This window comes from Temnothorax curvispinosus, unplaced genomic scaffold, assembly GCF_003070985.1.
Source record: "Temnothorax curvispinosus isolate PA1 unplaced genomic scaffold, ASM307098v1 QBEX01009517.1, whole genome shotgun sequence".
Lineage (NCBI taxonomy): Eukaryota > Metazoa > Arthropoda > Insecta > Hymenoptera > Formicidae > Temnothorax > Temnothorax curvispinosus.
Genome location: NW_020219297.1, coordinates 98,285 through 120,825, shown reverse-complemented (window position 1 = coordinate 120,825; position 22,541 = coordinate 98,285). Strand labels below are relative to the sequence as shown.

Sequence of the window (22,541 nt, the reverse complement as noted above, 5' to 3'; positions counted from 1 at the left end):
AATTAATTTTCTGATTAAATTTTATTTTGCGAGAGAAATGGAATTAATAGCGTTTATAAAATTCTCAATGAAAAAAGATATTATTGGCCTCCAAGCTTGTACGATAAACGAAAATAACAATTTGAGATATAAAATAATCTTGTTCGCGTTTATCTTACAAAATGCGCATTACGCGGTGCAGCAGTCTCGGATGCGCCGCAGCATTCTCCAGGAGATGTCGTAAACGTTGATTTAAGATTTTCCCCTCGTGAACGTACGGGGTGCGCAATTTTTGCACTGAACGCGATGAATACCCACAATACATCTCGCGGCGCATGCACACGCGGCGGAAGAGTAGAGTAAGTAAGGACATATCTCAACGACGAATCGCGAAACCGCAACCGAGATGGGAACTTCGCGAGTGGGTCGTGACTGTCGTGAGTGCTTTCGGCACTCTCGAGCACCGCCGTCGCGGTTCTAGCCAAGGAAAAACCGAGGAGGAGAAAGAGAGTGCACGCAGGAATCTCGAAACAAGATCTCTCGTCGCTTTTGTATTAAATTAACCTTGGTGGAACGTGGGTGGCACCCACCGGGGACGCGGGGGGAGGAAAGAAAGAAGGAAAGAGCTTTCGGGCTTCCTGAACGTGATCGCAACCCCGTCTAAGAAGGAAGTGTTTCTCGCCGCGGGATGGAACGACGCTTCCGTCGCCGTCACGACGCTCTCTCCTTTTCGCTTGTCAGCGACTCCGACAGAATAAAATGCCGGAGAGAACTTTCACGACTGGATGCTTTCAGAGTGCGAGAGACGTGACGACGAAGCACGCGGAGAAACGATCAGATTCGCGCCTCGGGAAGCGCGAAAATCGGCACCTCCGCGGCGATGAGGGAAAATTCCGTGACAGCGGCGCGTTCCCGCTTGCTCGCATCAACATTTTTCGTTTTGGGACATTAATAACGGACGCTAAATCTCTTTTAATTGTACGTCTCAGTTTTTCTATTCGCAAAAATTCTCTGCAATTAATTATAGGTACAGTTATCTTTAAAGATACATATCTGGAAATTTCTCGTGAAGGATGATAAAGACCATTTATTCAGAGAAACATTTATTCGATATTTGATACATATAGATATACATTTATTAAATAAGCATTTTAAGCCGGGTTTAGACATGTATCAGATGCGATGCGGTGATCTGATACATGTCTGGCCCCGGGCTTAGATATAATTAAATACACACACACACAAACTAGAATAAAATATTAATTATGCCTATAATAAGAACTTACATTTGCAAAAGTAAATAATTAATTTGGCATTACTTGATATCAAATCTTGTATTCAATTAAGAAGGGTATTTACTAGATTTACTAGAATAAATTGTTATTTTCTTGTATCTCTCCCGATACTGTAATTCATGTTACTTGTAATGGATTCGATTGCTATCTACTTGAATTGTAATTAATTGGTCTCGTTGAACCGAGCGCCACTTCTAGTAGTAACGCTCAGATACAGCTCAGCCATGGGAGGACACAGCGGAAGTAAACAATCGCCAGCAATTTAACGGCCGAGCAGTAGACGATCCAATGACCGTAGACAGTAATTATTCCTTCCTTCGAGCAATTCCGCAAATAAAAACAATTAGCTTACCTTTCTTAAGACTATCGAGTTGTAATGTTTGTACGCTAACTTTTATTGTCTTCTTTCATTTCGCACGCAATGTTTTACATAATATTAGGCAAACAGGGAAGCAAAAATTATGTACTAAAAGATCACGTAGAAAAATTTGTTAGCAAGAAAATTTTTTTAAACTTTTGCCACACATTTGGCGCGAAAAAATAGCTTGCTCGATCAAATGCGCTTTCGTGTATATAATTATAAGTATCAGAGGAGAACTCTCATGATCACGCATTAATACATATTGCACGCATTGTACAAAGTCTTGGGAATCTTTTCCACAGTAGAGACGAAATTCTTTTCAACTTGGTAGTAGATATTTAATCGCTGGAATTCGACGAGTACTCGATTGAAGCGGATATGCATCAGCTGTCTTTTCGCGAACAAAAGAAAAAGAAGAGGATATCGGAGGGTAGTTATTTTTCGGACTGAGAAATTCTTGGTATGCATCGCCGCATAACTGGCCGTGACATTACGAAATTCCATGGAAAGAAATACCCCTTTTCTTTGTGATTCATACTTGCATTCTCGACCTTCGTTTTTCGAGCTGCTCCCATTTGTACGTGGCTGAATAATAATATTTTTATATTTAATTCATTTATTAATTTTATTTCACGCGTAGGATATGATACTCATATCAAATTTGTTTCATTTTCTAATTGTTATGTAACCAACTTATATTAATTTCTCGGAGTTATAAGAATTTTAGAAAGTACCTATAATAATTACAAGCGAAACTTGCGATATTATATATAATACGGATTTTTAATCGAGATGGTTATACAATATTTTCTCTTCTATACTAAAAATGGAAAGGAAATGAAAATACGATATGAAATTGAAAATTGAAACTTCATGTTATATCCTCTCGCATCATGAAACTTCGTTGCATTATGTAACAGTCATATACATTCTGCAAACACATTTTACGCTAGAGAATCTAGGGAAGCGAAAAATTGAAAATACATTTGAAAATTGATTCCGTATATTATTTTCCTCTTATTAAATCGCATAATCATCTTGTTGAATAACAGTATACCACATACAATTGAGATTGGTTACTATCATTGTATAACGGTATTTATGAACATTGTATTAATATCTGTTATTTCTTTATTTCAGGTAAGTTCATTACGTGACTGATACGAGGCACTTTTGAAATATGCACATTTACGAGGAAAGTCGCGGCAACATAAGTACATGCCAAAAAATGTAAGTAGCGTAAATATTATTTGCGTTTAACGAAATAATAAATCACTCTCGTGACGTGCGACGAGAAGATATTACTAACAATCTCATCTATCTTGCGGTCATTTCATGTTAGAATTTTTTATAACATATTGCGCCCTCTGAGAGGCGTTGGCTATGTTTTTTGCATGCCGTCTATTAATGTACATAAGCAAAACACGTCGGATGCACTATTCTTGATAAACCTGCACCGTTTATCGCCGCTCTCTGCCGAAAGATTTTAGATTGCGATTTCAGGGACGCTACTTTCCGATTGCCATATCCATTAATGTACATATATTGAACAGTGCATAGAGCAGGCAATTCGGAAACTATGTCGGACACGGGCGTGGCTTAGCGCCAACTAAGCGGAAAATATAGTACAGTGGTCGACGAAATATATAGCAATGGTAACCCGTAGCTTTATCTTCATGCTGTGGCCCACGATAAAATAGAAAATTGTTCGGACAGTTGTACATTGTGGTTAACGCGATTGAATAGGTATTATTTCCTGTTCGGACTGTTATTTACGTAATATTTGTGGTGATTTAACAATTGAGCGTCCATACTGGGAAAACCAACATCCATTACCATAATTTGATACTTTATGTCTGAGTAGCAAAGGCAGCGCAGATCTGCATTGGACGTGTCCACGTTCGCCAATTAAGAATTGTATTCTTGCGTTTGATATATAACTTTCAATTAATAGCGTCAACTTAGCGATTGCATGCTGGGGCGCTCCGAGAGGAGCGAGAATAGAAAGGTATAAAAAAAAGAGAGGTAGAAACAATCTATCGACTGGTTTCGAGCTCGAGCCTATACAATTCACACGTATCTATTCGAGGAGGAGTCGGTCGTGAATCAAGCCAGGTCCACGTGGAAAAACATCCGCACAGGCGCTCGTAAATGTCCGCCTATCGGCGTTGTATCGGCCGCGTATCGTCGCCTCTATATCTGAAATTTATTCCTTGATACCGTGTCTCTCCCGCGGGGTACGAATGACGAAAGTCACGTAAAATAGGTTGCTACAGTTACGTTCAACCTTCGAGACGAGGCCGACCCTCCGCGACTTACTTTTCTTCCTGCAATCCTAATCCGTCGTCCTAAAATCGCCTTAATCAGGCTTCAGAATGTCCTTGGTGGCCGCAGATAATCGTTTATTTTAGTTTAGCCGCTGTCTCCGGACATTACGGGACACCCAGGTACATGAGCACTTTGTTCCTGAAAGGGTGAGCTACTTGAAAAAGCGAGGCGCAAACACGTTACGTTCGAGGCGACGGGAAGGAAAGAATTTGGGATGGGATCGAGAGCTTAAAATAATATAAGGATAACGACAAATATTTTCGTTTGTCGTTAGGCTGTAGAAACTGTTCGTAATTAAAAACTCGATTATTTTTTTATTATGATTACATTTATAACGAATCACAATGGAACAGTATTAATTGGCATTAATTGAATTACTATAGAAAAACTTGGAAGATCTTTAATTGATTTGTTCCAGAGATAAATTTTTTCTGATTTTTCTCCGGAGAAAAATGAAGAGAAATGTTTATATTTAAAAAAAATTTTTTTATTATAGTATAAAACATTTTTGTCCTTTTGTCTCCAAGTCGTGAAACATGATTCGATTGATTCCAGCTCAATAGGATTGATACTCCTGCGAATACAGAATAGACCGTTTTCCTTTAGCACGCGTATGAATCAATTTAAACCGCGCTGACATAATTGCATTACGTCGCCGCGCAAGAAGAATTGTATCGTAATGCCCAGTTTGCGCCATCCGTTGCCAGGTGTAGTTGAATTAATAATTCGAACGAGGACGTAGCGGCCGCGGCGTGCCGGCGTGTTTGCACGATGCAATCGTAAATCTAATATTATTTTTTATTTCTTGGGCTTGCAACGCGTGCGGAGCTAGAGAAAATGCTTCCGCGCGCGACCGTTTATTTTGCTTAATGCTCGCGTGTAATTAATGGCTCGTGACATTCGCATTTTCGTGTGTGAAATCGCGACCATCTTTTTAAAACGAGCCCCCCCTCTCCTCACTTATATAAACGGGTTATAGCTTATATAGACGGGCGCAATCCGCGCCTAATCGAGATTTAATTCAGACGGATTATTTACACCCGAATTAACGCGCGCGGCGTGTATTATCTGGGGAAGCGCTCTAATCCCCCGAGAGCGAAAATGCCATTTGCGGATCGAACGGAGATCGAATGCCTGGCATCGTTTATTCGAGTGTTAGCTACGCGATAATTTTCCCTTGCTGCTAAACGCACACGACCATGAGAGATATTTTTACGTGATAATCATTTGCAAACCACCGGATCGCAAGCAGCGCGAAATTCAGTTTCGTATTTCTCGTCATTATTTTTCCGTCGCAGAACTCTTTCCCGCATATTGCCGAAAGTTTTCGCCTCGCGGGAGGAGAACAATAGCACGCTATTATCGTCAGCTTTTATCCGCTATGTTCGTCGTTCTGATAAACACTCCGTGATTTTTGAGGCAACTTTGCTGGAAATTCTCGCATCGACGGAAGACCGGTTGCGTGTCTGGTAAAGATAGTGAACTTTCGTAATAACTCTGTGCAGCCGTAGATATGACGATAACTTACTCGACAACAAAACACTTAACAGTGCGCCTCGTTTAATCGTTTAAGAAGCGTTTAAGAGTCTCAGAACGCTATAATGAAAACCGTTGAATTGTATACGTATTGTGGAAAATTTTCACGCTAATCTGCAGTAAATATAACTCAGAAGTAGTTAAACTACCTCTTTTTGTAGTATTGAATTTATCACGCGAACTTGGACAAAATCCAAATTTTGCGATTTTAATAAGCGCATTAAATAAAAGAAATTTCCATTAAGAAATTGATTGTTGCGCTTGATACTTTTTACAAATTCTCGACATTTACTTGAAGTAATTTATAGGATTGGATTGGATAATTTATGATTTGCTATCTCTCGTAAAAATATGGGCGATAAATCGCAAATTATCCAATTGAAGTTTGAACTTTGCTTTATTGGACGCTATCATTATTGAACATTATATTTTATTTTTATACTGGCAGATAGAAATACGTGCAGTAATGTATAAATAAAGTTTAAATAATTTTGTTCAAACTTTGTCGCTTTTATCTTTATCATCTTTTAATAAGTAAATTTATATTTTATAGGGAACGGTAGTACAGAATTGTAATATATTAAAATTTGAATTTATAACTAAATTTATTTTTTACCGTCGAGAAAGTATTAGATTATTATAGTATTTGGCCAATATCAAACAAAGATATATTTGAATTGGTGATCAATCGAACCATGTTCCCATTACACGCTGGAAAAGCAGTGTGATCGATTCCGGATTTCGATGACTATCACGTATTTCCCGTGGTATATGCAGGGTGTTCCAGAATTGACTGAAAATAGACAGATTGAAAATAACGTTATTTTCGTTTATAAAATTGGTATTTAGCGTTTTAATAATATAATCTAAAGTTGAAAATTTCAGTGTTAAGAATATTTGGGTTGCGAATTGTTGAAACTAAAAGTATTTTTCTCGGGCTCGTGCATCTTTCGCGGATTTTGGCACACCCGATAAACATCTCGACTGCTTCTCTATCTGCGTACACGTGTCACGATCGTACGTCTGTTAAGCGAGTGGAACTAGAGGAGTAAGGAAAATGAGGTGTAACTGGAGAACCCAGCCTTCGAGGACTGCGTGGGGTAAGGCTCGGAATAAATCGATGGTGGCATGCAAATTACATTCCTATCTGAGGGCTGCTTACACACGTAAATAGAAGCGAAATATATGTCAGACCGCCTACTGCTGCTGATTTATTTCACGGTCACAAATTTGGTTTATCCCGTAATAATGAGCAATGAAACTGAGCCAATTAAACTGACAATCGGGTATTATAGGATTTGTAACAAAGCAAACTTGAAAACGAAAATAAACGCTGTTTTTGTTTTTGTTTGTATTCCATTCATACTTGTCTGTGCGTTTGCTTTTTATTTTATACAAAAATTATTAGAAAATATAAATTTTTTATAATATAAAATATTAAAATACGTTAAAAAAATACAAGAATTGATGCTGTGATAATGGAAATATTAAAAATATTAAAAGTTGAGTTAAAAACTGAAAAATTAGTGATTGTATTCTATTATTGTATTCTATTATTACGATTGTTTGGCCTCATCAACTATCGCGTACATTATAGTAGTTTATGGTCGTTAATTGCTTTGGGTATTCGTGCCAGCGAGATATGCCAGCGATAGCGATGGTTCTCCGCCGTCCGTGGATAACTCTCAAACAGTGAAGAACGGGCTGATATATTTTATTAACGAAATTTCGACCGCAAAATTGCCGGCCGTATCCACGCTGGCTGCACGAACCGATTTCAATCTACGATTCAATAGGCCAGCGTGAGACGAAGCACAGGCAGTTATGAATTGGGGCATGAATTCTAAACGAAATTCCCGATGTCGCTATCGATACTTCCGCCGCAATATCCCTGACAATCCCTATAGTGATGGGATTGACGCACATTCACGCTCGCTATTAACTAAAGTTGAGGCATTTATGGATGACATGATCTAATATCATATATTACAAAAGTACTTAAAAGTAATTAAACAAACATTAGGATAATAATATGAAAATAATTAAGTAGAACAATATATGTATATCTCCTTGTACTTGTGAGAAAAAAGATATTAATGCTGTAGGATATGATTTAACAGTACAAGGTTGTGTCTCATATTGATAAGAGATTATTGATGAAATTATGGTTGTGATTCGAGAAAAAAATTGGTCGAAAATTGCAAGTAAAAATTTTATCGAATCCATCACTAGTTAGTCTTCTCTTTCAATTTGTTCCCCGCAAGCGCTAGAAAGACTGGGTGGAGTTTCATCTGCCGAAATCGATGCAAGAATCCCCGCGAAACGCCCCGACGACCGAATGTAGGAACCGAATGGAGGTCGAGGTCTTGACCTTCGGGAACCAGAAAATTCGCGGTCCGGCCACCAGTGTTTGCACCCTACTTCCCTTTCGCGTTTTTGTCAGATACTGGTGATTTGCGGTATTCGTTTACAGCTACTCGGTCACGTTGCACGCTGTATAAGTGGTCTTTTTTGGAAGCACCCGCGCGATTAATAATTAATACAGAATCCAGCATTATAATTAATCTCGAAAGATTTTTAAAGGGTCTTCATGATTCCCTGTTGAATATTTCATCGAATATTTCAAAATTGTAAATTCATAATTAATGTACGTTAATTAAAGTTGGAAAATTTGGATTTAGCAAATATGTGAACGAGATTTGCCGAGTGACATATTCAGGTCAAAGCAGATGAAATCCGCGTGAGGAAGGGAATAATATATAAGAACTCAGATTAGCAGATTTTAGTGTCTTCCCAAATGGAGACCGAAGATGATTACTCATTTCTGATAAATTTTTAGAACAGTCCTTTTTCTTTCTTTTTTCATCGCTTCACGCGATATTTGAAGTGTCAATTTCAATTTTAATGAGCTACCATATCTATGACAGATAATTTCTGTAAAGAGATAGAGACAAACAGAGATGAAAAGAATAGTCACTCTTCTTCTTTGTACTTTTAAAATTAATCAACGAATATTTAAACCGTAAAACGATTTTCTACGATATCTTCAAGAAAACGAATATCATCATGTTAAAATCATATCAAGCTCATAAGATTGAAAATGTAGCATGAAAAGGTACAACTACAACTTTTCTTTATCATATATTTTTTTTATTATAAGTTTTGAACAGATGACAAGATAGAAATTTCTTTTAAAAGGAGATAAGATAGTCCTTTAGGAAGGAGATAAGCAGAAAGGAAGATAATATCGTTAAGTAAAAAAATGATCACCATTGACCGAATTTTCATATTATCATCTTCGTGCATACTTTCTCGCGGTCGCAAAGCATGATGATGGTTTCTTATCTTTGTTCCTTCCACAAGCTGCTGATACCCCGGCAACTTTGCCTCATGCCATCAACTTATTACCATAAGTTCGGTGCTCCGACAATGAAGGCGAACGAGAAAGATGGCGAATCCCTCTAAATTTCATTGTGTGTGTGGTCTTTACAATTCTGAAACTTTTCTCTTTCTCTTGAGCGTCGGGATTATCCGACAAAATAACCCGGCAAAATTAAAATGCATGTGAACTGAAACAGTTTTGCCTTTTTATTTATAATTTTACAGTGTAAATTATCATTAACGGTTATTAAAAAGAACAAACGGACAAATATGTTTCCGTTACTGGTCTCGGTAATCTTTATATTTATAGGCATTTTAAATTTTCACATCTCGAAGTATTTCAGCATTTGGATATTATTGGGTATAAATTTTTCTCGGATTACTAAGAGCATCATTTGTTTCCCGTCTATTTAAAAATTAATTTGCGGCGACGTCACATGTTTTTCGATCTTGTTAGTGACAGTCGGTTTCTTGTGCGACACTCATAAGATGACACGTTAGTTTCAGTTTTGCAGCGTAATCGATCATAAGTCACATATAATAGAAAAAGTTGAGATATGTTTCTTATATAACTTTCTGCATTACATTTTTTACCTCTCACAAGATGTTTGCGTTAACGAAACATTTAGACTTTCTCCCGTAACTGTAAGAGTCATAAATATTTGCTAAAGAAAAAAATCCCTTACGCTTTTTTTTCTCGGATTGTCGAGAGCAAGTACGCTAGCAACATATTTTTTTACCGCACTTCTGCATCTTCGCAGTGTAATGCATCCGCTTTTCTTTTAAATTTTAGATGTTCATTTCTTATCAAGGAAACAAGAAAAGAGAGAGGAAGAGAGAGAGAGAGAGGATTTTGTTATAAATTTAAGATATTTTAATATAAATTCAATATTTTACATTTTTTAATTTATTTTACATAAATATGTTTACTGATATTTATTTTTATTTTTTTTTTTTCTTTTTTTTTTTTTTTTTTTTTTTTTTGCGGAATTCTTTATGAAAATATTTTATTGTATTATAATAGCTGAAGATGGAGACTGCATCAACGTAATTACCATCTTCTGAAAGCTTAAAACACTAATGTAATTTGTTTTTCAAATTAATTATTGCGTTTGTAATATAAGTAATGTTGCTCACACGTGCAGTGTCTCGGAAAACACTCTTCATCCGTATGTGGGCGGACTCGATGGAACAATTATTCAAGCGATGCATTTTCCCGCGAGCGAATCTCCACGGTTTCCACTCTTTTCTAGATGGCGAAATAACTGCCTCGTTTCATCCGATGTCGATTTGATATCTCGCGCATTTCGCCTACACTTTAGCGAAAACTTTCTATTGAGATGTTGTATACTTCCGGCGTTAGCTCATGTATTGTAGAAAGGATGGCTGTGCACGACACGATTGGAACTCCTCCACTGAATTTTTATATGTCCTGTGCAGCTGAGACCGCGCGGCGAAGCACTCACGCAAGAAACTCCGTGGAGGCGGTACCTACGGAAGATCGATGAGGAATTAAAAGAATGTCAAGGTTTCGCAAACAATTTCTTTGCAATATTTCCTACCCCGTCGAAGAGGGTAAAGTGGCTGTAAACGAGATCCGTAATAGTGAGAGATGAACGTTTTCACGTTGCACGTTCATCATTTTATGTCCAACGAGACATTACAAATCTGTAACGTCTTCTTTTCTTAAAGCGTTGAACGTTAAAGCGATAATGTGCGAGCGTTAACTTGCCGTTCGCAGAGATAAAAAGGATAAAACATACAAAATTAAGATCGCAAATTAATATGTAACACGTAAGATCTCGCATCCTGTTTTCTTTATTTTTTTACTATAGAGAATGTATAACCGAGACAAATATTGTTCATTTAATATACTTTTTACATTGCGTTGTTTTATACAATCGTAATGTTAACACGCGAGATTGGCATTACTTTTCTATTAAGTGACGCACTGAGGAAAAATCGTCTAGTGGGCCGTTGGTCGTTTCACCTTGGATCGCTTCCAAGGGGGAACTAGTGAGTAGTAGTGAGGCAGTAGTGATCGATCAGAGCAGGCCAGCCTCTGCAGGTACACGCTCGTACGTGCGTTCTGGAGGTCCTTGGAGATGATGAATATGTACTGGATTACTGGAATACCGAAGAAAGATAGAAGGTATTCGTGTTGGTATAGATTGGTCAGTCGGAGAACACAGGTACACAGGGAACGAGTTTATCGCAAGGGATCGAATAGAATGAACGTCGAATAGGAGTTGCAAAGATTAGAGAAATGACGTGATATATAGATGTTCGTAATGCCACACTATTGATTGGCAGAACCAATCGCGACCTCAATATTTTTTTTTCCCTTTCGTCATTGATATAAAATCGGATAAAACGATATTCGGGTTTTGCCCGAATTTTATTTTAATATAATACGTGTCATTCGATTCAGAACGGCCATCTCTATTTCTCTCGGTTTCATTTAATTAGATCTAAATTAAAAAAGACATTTATTTTCGAATACACTTCTTTACATCTGGGTGCTACTTATCACGTTAATTTAAAAAAATACTGATACTGATTTATTTCTAAAAGTATAAAAACAGAATAAATGTAAAAGGACGTTTCTTACTTTTAACTATTTAATTATAACGAACGTGGTTTTTAAAGAATTGTAGGATCATTGAATCAGGTATTTATTATTTAGAGTATCATGGTGGTTCATTATCGCCGAGTTTAATTATACATTGTAATCAAAATTCAAATCCCCGGAACTGATTGCATGTGCAGGACAGATATTACTGAATTGATAACATTCTATCTACGTATATTTGGATTCGCGCGCGCGCGAGAGTGCATGTCAAGGCAATAGTGTGAAGAAAAACCCGGCTTGTTTGAGAATAAAATAAACGCTCGCTCACAATCGGAGATTCGTTTAGTGCAACATATTTGGACAACCTCAATCGGGCGCCGCTCGTGTTATTCGAATAAAATCGCGTGACGCGTGTTCTGTACTAATAAATCATACGTTTAATTACGCTATCTCCATTTAACAAGCTGTCACGTACACGTCTATCTTGCCAGGGAAAATATAATCAACGATACTCCTCCGCAATTATACGATTCGGTTACACAATTCACGACACGTTCGTCATTTCGTCGCGTACTGCTCCTAACTTTTGCCACGTCGGGATCAGTAAATGCATTTACACCAGTATTTATACGTGAGAGGCATTATTTAATTATTTTCGCTCAAACCATTTGACGTTTATCGTGCATCTATGTAATTGCAATTTATTAGACAGAAATGTAAACTGTACAAACTTGCATGCTGTTTCAACGAAGCTTTTAGTTCCATTGCAATAATGTAATAACGCGTGAATATAATACAATTGGTAATATTTTTCAAAGAAAGTTAATGCTCTGCTTTCAGTGAAATAGAATTGTTGTCTTAACATTGGATTTTCGAAAAACCTAAATACTTAAAGATTATAATGATTCTTTCCAAGTCGTGAGAAAACATTATTGGATATTTTACATGAATTTTATTGTCCGCAAAAGAAATGCATTTTCGCCTTTTGTTTAAAGAAATAAAGAATGTGGGCGAAATATCGTTGACAACATCGTGTTTTACAAAGGCTTGTAAATGCGAAATTTAGCTGATGTCAACCCTGACCGAGTTCCGAGAGGAAGACAACTACGATGAGAGAGACAGGCCGTGGAATAGACAGCGTTCCGTTGGACATCAAAGCTTAAAAGGGTGGAATCATATAATAGTTGAGCGACAGTAGTAGTGATTGACCTTGTCCGTATTTCGGTTGCAAGAGGATTGCACGTCTTCCCAAATTTTTTCGTCTGAGTGACTTTCGATTCGCCGGCATACAAAGCCTTTCATCAATTTTAAGGATTTTCAATACTTTATTACAGCAAGATGACGCGTTTGAAATTGGTAGGATAGGTTTTTGTACAAATTGCGAGCAAGAAAGTAATTCAATCGATTTGTCAATTTTCAAAGCTAACTAACTTTATATTCTTTTAAATTATTTATTAATACAGGATAGTGCTTATTAATACTATAATTAGAGAAAAATAACAATAATCGATACATCAGAATAAGCTCGTAGCGAAGTAATGTCCAAGCTATAAATAAAATATGTTAGTATATTATATAGTATCGTGCAATTAACTATTCTTTCGAGTTTCTCACAGATTTCTTCTCCCTATTAAAAACAAATTATTAAAAATTGTAATATTATCATGTTCTTTTTCTTAAAGCAGAGTTTTACATTTGGCCTATAACAAATCTGATTATGACTTACAATCAAACTTATTACACAGTTTCTTCTTCCTGCATGTGCGTTCAGTTTTGCGAAATTCTGCCTATAATCCCATTTAAAAATTTACAAGTGAGACCGTAAGGATTTAACGACGAAACGAATCTCAAGTGACGTTTTGAAAGGCTTCGCGCAAACATCGCGATGTCACCGGGATATCTGTCGATCGCGGACTCATTCATCTTCGACGCGAATAACCATTCATGAACGACAGTCGGCGTGGGTGCAATAAACAAGAAACCGGTCGTTTTCTCACGTGGTGTCGCAACGCTATTTTGGTGCAATTCTTGTGTTGAGCGTCATCGACTCGCGCAAGAATACGAAACACATTCACCGTGCGACTTCGCGACTCGTAGCCGTGGGCGACTAAATCCCTGTGCGGAGAGTGCAGTCCCGCCGGATGTCCTTTCAAGCACGGACTTCTAGACGGCTTCAGTATCGAATTTCCGTAGCGATAGTTCGATGGAAAGTTCAGTAGTGAAGTTATCTAACGTTTGAAAATCGAAGCTTATATTTATCACCGAGAAGATGTAAAGTAAGTAAGTACGAAAACTTCTGGCTTCTTAATTAACCTCAAGTTTAATTTGCTAATGAGAATTTGGTGTAAGCCCTATTCCAAATGTGCAAATATTTGGAAACTCGAACGTTGCCGTATACATATATATTCATCGTCGTATAAATATTTATACGTTATATATTCACTCTTTTGCGACCACTAGCGGGTTTTTCGTTAAATTTATTCACAAAGCGCGATTACGTCAATGCGTGAACCTCTGCGTAGAGCCCACCGCGGATCCAAAGCACGTGCGCTCTTGACGTCACGTGCCTCGCGTAGAGAAATGAAGAAAAAGCGGTTCTTTGAAATCTTAATGGACCTCATCGTACTTGACTTTATAATGGGTCTAGAGCGGTATTTATTTAATATCTCCATTTGTCAGGCATTAAAGGAACGAACTTTTACCCTCCCTTTCAACCGTAGATAAAAACCGTATAATCGCACGCGCACGTGCTTAACATTTTTGTGAAATTCATGATGTTTTGTTAGAATTCGTTGCGGTTGTATCTCAATTAGCCGAATTAGTTGCCGTAATTATCGTTCCTGACGAAAAGAGCGATAGTCAATTTTAAGTATTTTATTATTTTCTAATTGAAGCGTACCTATCTTAGTATAATAAAATGTTACACAACGTTACATTACGTTTTGAACTTTCCAACATTTATTTCACATTTCTGCAGTTTTCTCGGGGAAAATATAATATAAAATAGTTCGTGACAGGCTTAATAAAACATTTGGTAATCGCGGCACGAGACTACGTTGCGGCGAAACGAAATTCCGGTATTAAAGCGGAAAATGCGCTCTCGCCCAAGGGGGAATTCTGGTTGGCCGCTTCGGGATTATCAAAAATTTCTCCGTTCGAGCTCGTGAATTTTCGCGTAAAATTTCGTATCGCAGAAAGATCAAAGAGACCGATAAGTACATTATATAAATACATCTTTGCTCCCGCAGCTTATCTGCATAGCGTGGGGAAATTCAACAGCCACTTTGCTCTTGGAAAAGTAATCTGAGTACGACTGAAATTCACGTTGGTATTCTTGACGTAACATTTATAGAGAATAAAAAAAATTAGACTTTGACGACGTCACTTAATCAATGCAAATACGATCGTGTTTGTTGTTTGTAGTTCGTTTTTATGAACATATGTGCTTTAATATTTGATACATTTTATAGAAATTAGGTAACAGACGAACCTTAGATGGATTCGGATAAATTTTGCAACAAAAATTCAATGGTAATTAAAGAAACAATTAGCATAATATTTATTACAGTACAATTGAATATATATATTAATAGAGTATTTTTTTTATATTAGAAAGATCAATTTTTGTTCCGCGAGAAATACCTTTAGCGCATGCTTTTTCTTTAACTGTTTGAGTTTCCTTCTGGAAATTATTTTCTGACAGAATTAATTTTCATTGACATTGCTCCTGCGCAAGTTTTATTCTCGCAAACTAGCAATGAAATGTATTCTTATTTAAAGTTTATTTACTTCGAAATAACTTTTGTTTCTTTCTTTCTCTTTTTCTCGAATTTACATACGAAATCCGGATTGTTGCTATTTTACGGGCTATACACGTGTCATGAACGACATCCACGAACGAGACTACAGAAACTGTAACAAACATTAACATACATACATGATGTTTGTGGGAAAAGTTTACAAAGAAAATTACACAAATACACGGCATTCATAAGACATGAGATGAGAAAAATGCTGAACAAACAAATTTGTCACATTTGAAATAAAAAACAAAACATCCGTTTTGCTCTTAGGATTGCGGTCCGTTTTATATTACTTATTGCTCGTGTATTTTGAACTCGCATATATATCAAAAGCGTCAGAATTTTGCCAAACGAGAAATGTCCGATAATAGCGTAAGAAAAGTTGCATCGATAAGCCCGTCGCGAGATAAAGTAATTAATTACCTCACGAAGAGCGGCGAATATCGATGGCAACCGGATAATTGTTTTTCCGTGAGGCGACTGTGTAGAATATTGGAATTTTTTCACCCACGATGGAAAATTTATTTCGTTAGAAACATTTCACCGTTTGTCTCGAGAATTGTTCCGGTGATAGCGAGAAACGTAGTTTTAGTTCTTTGTCGACCGAAAAATATGATGATGTCTGATAGAGTAAGCATGGCATCTTGTACCGATTTTGTCTTCCAAAAAAAAGTAATCGCATCTAGTAATTCTAACTTTTCCAGATTTAACTTTAATAAAGGTTGGTTTGTTAATTGATTTATTCCAAGTATAATTAGAATCTAATTTGGAAAAATTACATATCAAATCAAGTTCAACATATACTAGAAAAAATATAGGAAATAAAACTATAACACGCATAGCTGATTGAATTATAATTTCCCGATTATTATAATTGTCCCTCGCTTTTTTAATCGACGCTGCAATTGATATCGCTCGCACAAACTTAACACGTATATGTAGACTGAGGTGAAGTGATGACAGGATGGCACTTTAATTAACGAGCCATTCAGTCGCGGTACTCTCGTTATGAAATCTAGAAATGTGTAGGCGGGAGCATTTGCTCAAAGATGGTTTCAAGCACGGTCGATTCATATCAAGTCGAGTCGCGTTTCGCGCGGCCACATTCATTTATTTTCCTCCCATTCCTTTTTTTTACGACTAGTATATAAACTTGTCTTTTTTACGATACGTTTATTTTATACGAGGTTTTTTCCGGAAATTGCTTATACGCGACAGCGCTGGATATGTTTCTTTATAGTCGAGGTAGACTAGGTAAGCTACTAATTGGCTGCACAAAATTGAAATGGTTACCCGTTCAGACGATTCGTAAGTAAGTCAACCCAATAAACTTCCTTTTTACCTTATTGCGTGCACCAACGCTGGCTACAAGTTACTTTAATAGGTTAAATGCGACTACATACTCTTTAAAATGTAACACACGTGTGTGACCCTTTTGTGCAATATTTTGAAACATCTCGCAGTATTAATTGGCGATAAAAATACGACATGAAAAAAAGGTGTTAAGCAATGTAATTAAAGAGCAGTTTTTTTATGTTCGCTAAACAACTTTTGAATGGACCGTCACGCGTCATTCACAGGACGATATCGTGAATCGAATTCCCGAAGCGAGTTTATTCGCACTTGATGCTCGTAAAACACAGCGAGGCCCATAAACCAATCTCACTTTTCACTTTTGCTCATTCTCAAAAGAATTCCCGTTCGCGCGAAAGCTTTTTCGCGTCTTCAATAGCAACGATCGAAAGAAAGTCTTTCAAGTTACCATTAATCGAGAAACATTGCCTCGGGTGAGATCTGTAAATTTATCTTTTTTCAATATTGCAATACTGAAGCGTCGCGCATCTACTTTTACTCGATATCATTGCGTAAACAGTCGTCGTGCATTATTAGAGCCGTTTGCAAAAAAAAAGAGACGTAGGATTTCAAAAACGCTATTAGATAGGACCGCATCTTATTGTAATTTTGTGCTTCATCTAATGAACGTTTTGTGAAATATTATTCTTTGAAATATTATAGCTCGTGGCATCTCAAGGTGAAGGAGGCGCATTTTACATCATAAAATAGGTATCATATTATCATCGCTGGGTGGAAACAGCAGTGAAAATGTGTAAATGCGCGGGAGGAGTCGGTCGCGACACGCGCCCACTCTCCCGCGCGTTATTCGCGTCTCGGCGCCTTCTCACCTTCCGGCTTGCCGGTTATCGGAGTCCAAGGTCGACAGACCTTGATGAAGTCGGCCGACATGATCTATACATGTTGATGGACTGAAGTAGACAGCGTGCGTAGCTATCTGGGGGCAACAGATACTGGAGGGGACAAAGGAGGTATATAATGATTGAACTTTCCGCAGGGATGACTGATCCGCACAGTCATATATGGGCTTAGCAAACTCACGGACCCGAGCTCAATACACTACGGACAATCGCATACATTTACAAGTCATATATACACACGTTTTTATATTTGTAGGTGTGCAATAAATATTCAAGGAAAAATGAAAGCGGGATACAAGAATCTTAATTTGAGAATATGAAAAATAAGAACAATACGTGTTATGGAGCAGGATATCAAAAGCTGAAGCTCGTTCTTTATTTATGTCTTTTAATAAAAAAAATAACGATTGATACTGCTGATACCACAGCATGGATCCCGATCGTGGAGAGAAAGAAAAAGTTGCTCTCTTCTTTCTTTTCTCTCCTCGCGTCTCTCAATCCGGAGCTCAGAACGGCGAATTTTCCTTCTACCTTCATCCATTCCATTCGTTCGCGCGGCTCCCTCCCTCTAGACAGCAGCCGGCGGCGGCACCCTCTCGGAAAATGAAAAGGCCCCTCCACCGCCACCCGAGTTTTCCCCAGTAACGATCGGTTCCCTTGCCCGGGGTACGAATAGCGGATTGCACGACGACGGTCCCTTCCTATCCCCGCCGCCCTACGGCGATCCCTCGGTCTTCCTCGATCCCTCGTGCGATCTCCCTTCTCCTCCCTTTTCTCCTACTCCTCTTTCTGGCTACAGGCATGGATTATAGTCGCGTGGTGCCCCATTCGTCTGGTCTTTCGGAGCGTCGATTCGAGAATTGCGCGTGCATTTAATTCCGCGGAACGAATGACAAGATTCTGATATATCTCGATAATCTAAGCGTTATACCGTACATTTCATGAATATTAAATTTCCTAAATTAAACAAAAAACAATTATGTAAGAGATTATTCTATGGAGAACTAGAATTTTATGAGTAACTAACTAACCTTTTATTCAAATAAAAAAATAGGATGAAATGAGTATTAATTGAAAATGGGAAAACATTCATATTTGTTATCGTATATGAAAACGATACTCGGTAATAATAATTATGACTATTATTTATATATATGGAAAGCTATCTCACGGGTATCATCATATAGTGACAATCTAGCTACAATTATCTGCATTATTCGATATTTGTTGTACAAAAACATAATCGTTCAATAGCTGTAGCGAGCAACCGCTGATTAATTCTCCCAGCCGCATTTCCGCGGGCATATCTGCACAATCGCAATATTTACATTATATAATCCACGTATTTCTGATAAAGCTCACACATTTGATATATCTATTGGGTACGGACTATCCATACACCTCAGCTTACTGGCCACGTGCACATATACATATTGGAATCTGTTTCATTATTTATCGTGCACGTATTTTATCCCTAACTCGAAAGAGTACGTTTAAAATCGTGACGAGAGAGCTCGTACAACGCACTGCAACTTTTCTTTTCTTTTTCGAAGAAAGTTTTACGTGAAAACATATTGAGAAAAGATATACTGTAAAATTTAATATTAACGAAATGTACGGTATAACGCGTAGATTATCGAGGTATATAAAAACATACGTATCTTTATTGAAAATTTTATTTCACGCTATGTGAAAGTAATCAAGCATAACTGATTGAGATAATAAAAGAAAAGAAAATATATGTTCTAACATTTTATTTTCTCTTTTGCTCGCTTATTTACTCTCAAAGCTTACAATCAGATTTTCTTTCGGATATTAATTATTGCATCACATTAATTATTGCAACTACATGCACAATTCATCGAGATTTATAGATATTAATAAAAATGATACGCATTAATCATGTAGACATGCGTATTAATACATGTAGACATTACTAGCAAAATATTTATTATAATCTCGCAATGCATATATATATGCAAGTGAAAATGATCGTAAAAGTAGAATCGCGATACTGAACCGCCGAGTATAAATATTCGAGAAATAACATTTAGAAAATCTCCTTCGCAAATCGCAAAATATTATTTCTATCGTAATTATAATTGGATATGAAATAATATCACATTAAGAAAAGAGTGAATTAAATTGAAACGCATCACTCATTACGGAAGTAATAAAGTGACGCAAAATTATTACGTCGGAAAATTATTTCTACGATATATTTAATACGAAGATTATAATTTATTAATTAATGAGGATCAAATTGAACTCTCGAATGCTATTTAATCTTCAGTTGCGATTGCTATAAAGTATTGCCATAAGTGCGTCCTAGGAATCAATATCACGTTTATCATGAAACTCGATGAAGCATAGCTATTATAAGTTTCTAGACATTATCGCATAAAATTTATGTCGAAGAATATTATTATTTACGACTTCTTGAGACGTTAATAAGATACTGTAGAGTATTAATAAACAGAGTTTATATTCTCCGTTATTTTGCAACGTATCCATAAAATAAAAAGATATCGTTCATAACGCAGTAAGATAATTCATTCCGCTGTGAAATAAAGGCTCACGCGCAATTCTGGAAATTTTTCAAAGAAAAAACAAAAGAAAAGGTTTTCTCAGATTAAAAAAGTATAATAATTTTTTTGTCCATATGTGTATGCGACGGATTTTCGCATTATTTGAAATGTATTTGACACTTTTATATAATATGCATATATAAATTTAGCGTTAGGCAAAACTCTATTCTTTATTTTCGTTTTGTTATATTACATTGGTTATTATTCTTCCCGTTAGATAAAGCCCGCTTCAATACACGTTGCGGATATAAATCTTAGTTTCTTTCAAACCACGCGCGATGCTTCTCCGGTTGGATTCGGCCAGCTAGATTCGTCGAAAGTTATCGGTGCAATTTGTCCACTATATCTGTCGAACGGTCCAGCCCTGTCTCCATCCTTTGGCAATCCCCACTGCGTCTCTCTTTGCAACCACCAGCCGCCAGCCGAACGCCCACACGTCTTTCCGCCGAACGAGCGCGCCGCGCTGGAGCGGCCGCAGTAATCTTCTACTACTTGTACGCGCAGCCGCGATCGCGACTACTTGGGGGGATGCGCGCGCTCAGCCGGCTTCGACTACTGGGACTCGCGACGCGCAAGTAGTAACGGACCCATCAGTACGAGGCACGCTCTCGCGAGGAGCGCACCTCGTTCACGGGGAAGAATACGCTCACTTTCATCGCTTCCAACCTAGGCGCGCAACTGGTGATCGATTCGCACTTCCGGCGCGGGTCGACCCCCTCCGATACACGGCGGTTCGTCAAGGTCGCTCGATCGAGAACCTAAAGTAGATCGCGCAATTAGCAAAATCACAGCGCGGGATAAGCTTTGCTTATTTTTCGCGACACGTCAATGAATTTTTTTTGCCTTGTGTGTAGCGAATGTTGATATATATTGTTTTTTTTTTTTAATCGCGCAGTCTTGTCCTTCAAGTTCTGTTGTGCTGACTTTCGTTTTCACGTAACGCGTTGCGAGAATCATCGGAGGAAAGAATCAGGAGTTCATTTTCGTGTAAAATCTGCTTTTTAATGTGAGTTTTATTTTATTATCCGCTGTGCTTGTGAAACAAGCTATTAAAGTTTGATTTATTAACACCTGCCATGTTCAGTCTATTAAAGTCACCGGAGTTGTCTGTTGGAAATCATCGTTGTGCAATGTAATTAGCATGAAACTAATTAACATCAAAGGGAACGCTGCATATCATCACCCTCGATCATCTTCAACCGCATTTAATCGTTTTGTCGCAACAAACAGACACACATGCGAAACTTTCGGCAGGAATCTCCAGTGAGTTTTCACACATACATGAAGGAAAAATCGTATTTTTCGTAAACAGAACGCGAAAGCGTGACGAGGATGTAGGTAAAGACATTAAAGTTTCATAAATGAAAAGTGGCTGACATCGGTAATTTAATATAAACGTACTAGTTCATAAACAATTTTAACGGCGGTATATTCTACGAACAATATCAAAATTTTGCACATCAGCTCGATGCATCTCGTAGATCGGAAGAGATATAAAATATTTCCGTTTTTAATATTCTCGCGAATATCGAGCGACCTAACATGCTTCGTTCTTGAGCACGCGATATATGAATAAGCTTAAAAGCAATATCGTGATTTTTAGACGATACTCTTGTAGATGTAAAAACATGAATGTGGGCGATTATGCACACATTTTGCTTACATTTTAGTATTATTCCACACCCCAGCGACACATTATAATTTTATATGCATACTTTGAGCAAATCCCAAACGTTGCAACATAAATTGCAAGCATTCAAAACGCGTGAAAAATTTCGATAGCCGAATTCTTTGTGCGTTAACGTCTGTTTCTACTTGTGAGCAGCTTTTGCAGAGAATGCGATGCAAATTCCAGTAGCTCGTCTATGTAACGTTCCATGGAAAAGTTTGAAATTGCTCGCAACCCTGCAAACAATCTCAATCGATCGAGAACTCTTAATCCTGGATATATTTGAAACAAGATAAAGCGCTCAATAACGACGAGAAAATTATTTTCGAAAATAAATTATAGAAGTTCTGGTTATACATTAACTTTATTTTACTTTAGTGAAAGCTGTATTTGTTAAGAATTATTAGGTAGATTATTTTTAGTGTTATCGATTACAATTTAATCATTCACGCAGTAATAATACTATATATATCTTTATTTCTTTGATAACGGTTAATAACGATGTACAGAAAATGGTTTCTGATGTTTAGAAAATGGTTTTTCTGCGAAATCGCTGGTCCTGTTTTAGTTTTAACGATCGTTTCATAATAACAGCTCGAGCTACACGTAATTAGAGACGTCTTTAGACTCGGCAAAAAGTTCAATCTTATTTCTAGAAAGGTTTTAGCGCTTTAATCTCGCACCAACAAAAACGAGAAGAGGAGAAGGGAAAAACTTTTAATCTCGAGCCAGATTCTTCTTTTTCACGTGAGAAATATGTGATGAAAATCCATTTATTTACACTCGATATTTTTCGCGAATATCGCATTATTATGT

General features: G+C 37.3%; 2 protein-coding genes across 14 annotated transcripts in view; one reads left to right on the top strand and one right to left on the bottom strand.

Annotated features, from left to right (window-relative positions):
- The window catches only part of LOC112459078 (phosphatase and actin regulator 1), a 210,325-nt gene that overhangs the window by 147,446 nt on the left and 40,338 nt on the right, over positions 1-22,541 (top strand). The gene's annotated exons all lie outside the window — the stretch shown is intronic.
- Positions 10,036-22,541, bottom strand: part of LOC112459080 (serine/threonine-protein kinase S6KL) — a 96,630-nt gene continuing 84,124 nt past the window's right edge. The window contains exon 9 of the mRNA XM_025022999.1: positions 10,036-10,371. Coding sequence (XP_024878767.1) covers positions 10,240-10,371 — 132 coding nt within the window. The 3' untranslated portion in view covers positions 10,036-10,239. The remainder of the gene's footprint in view (positions 10,372-22,541) is intronic.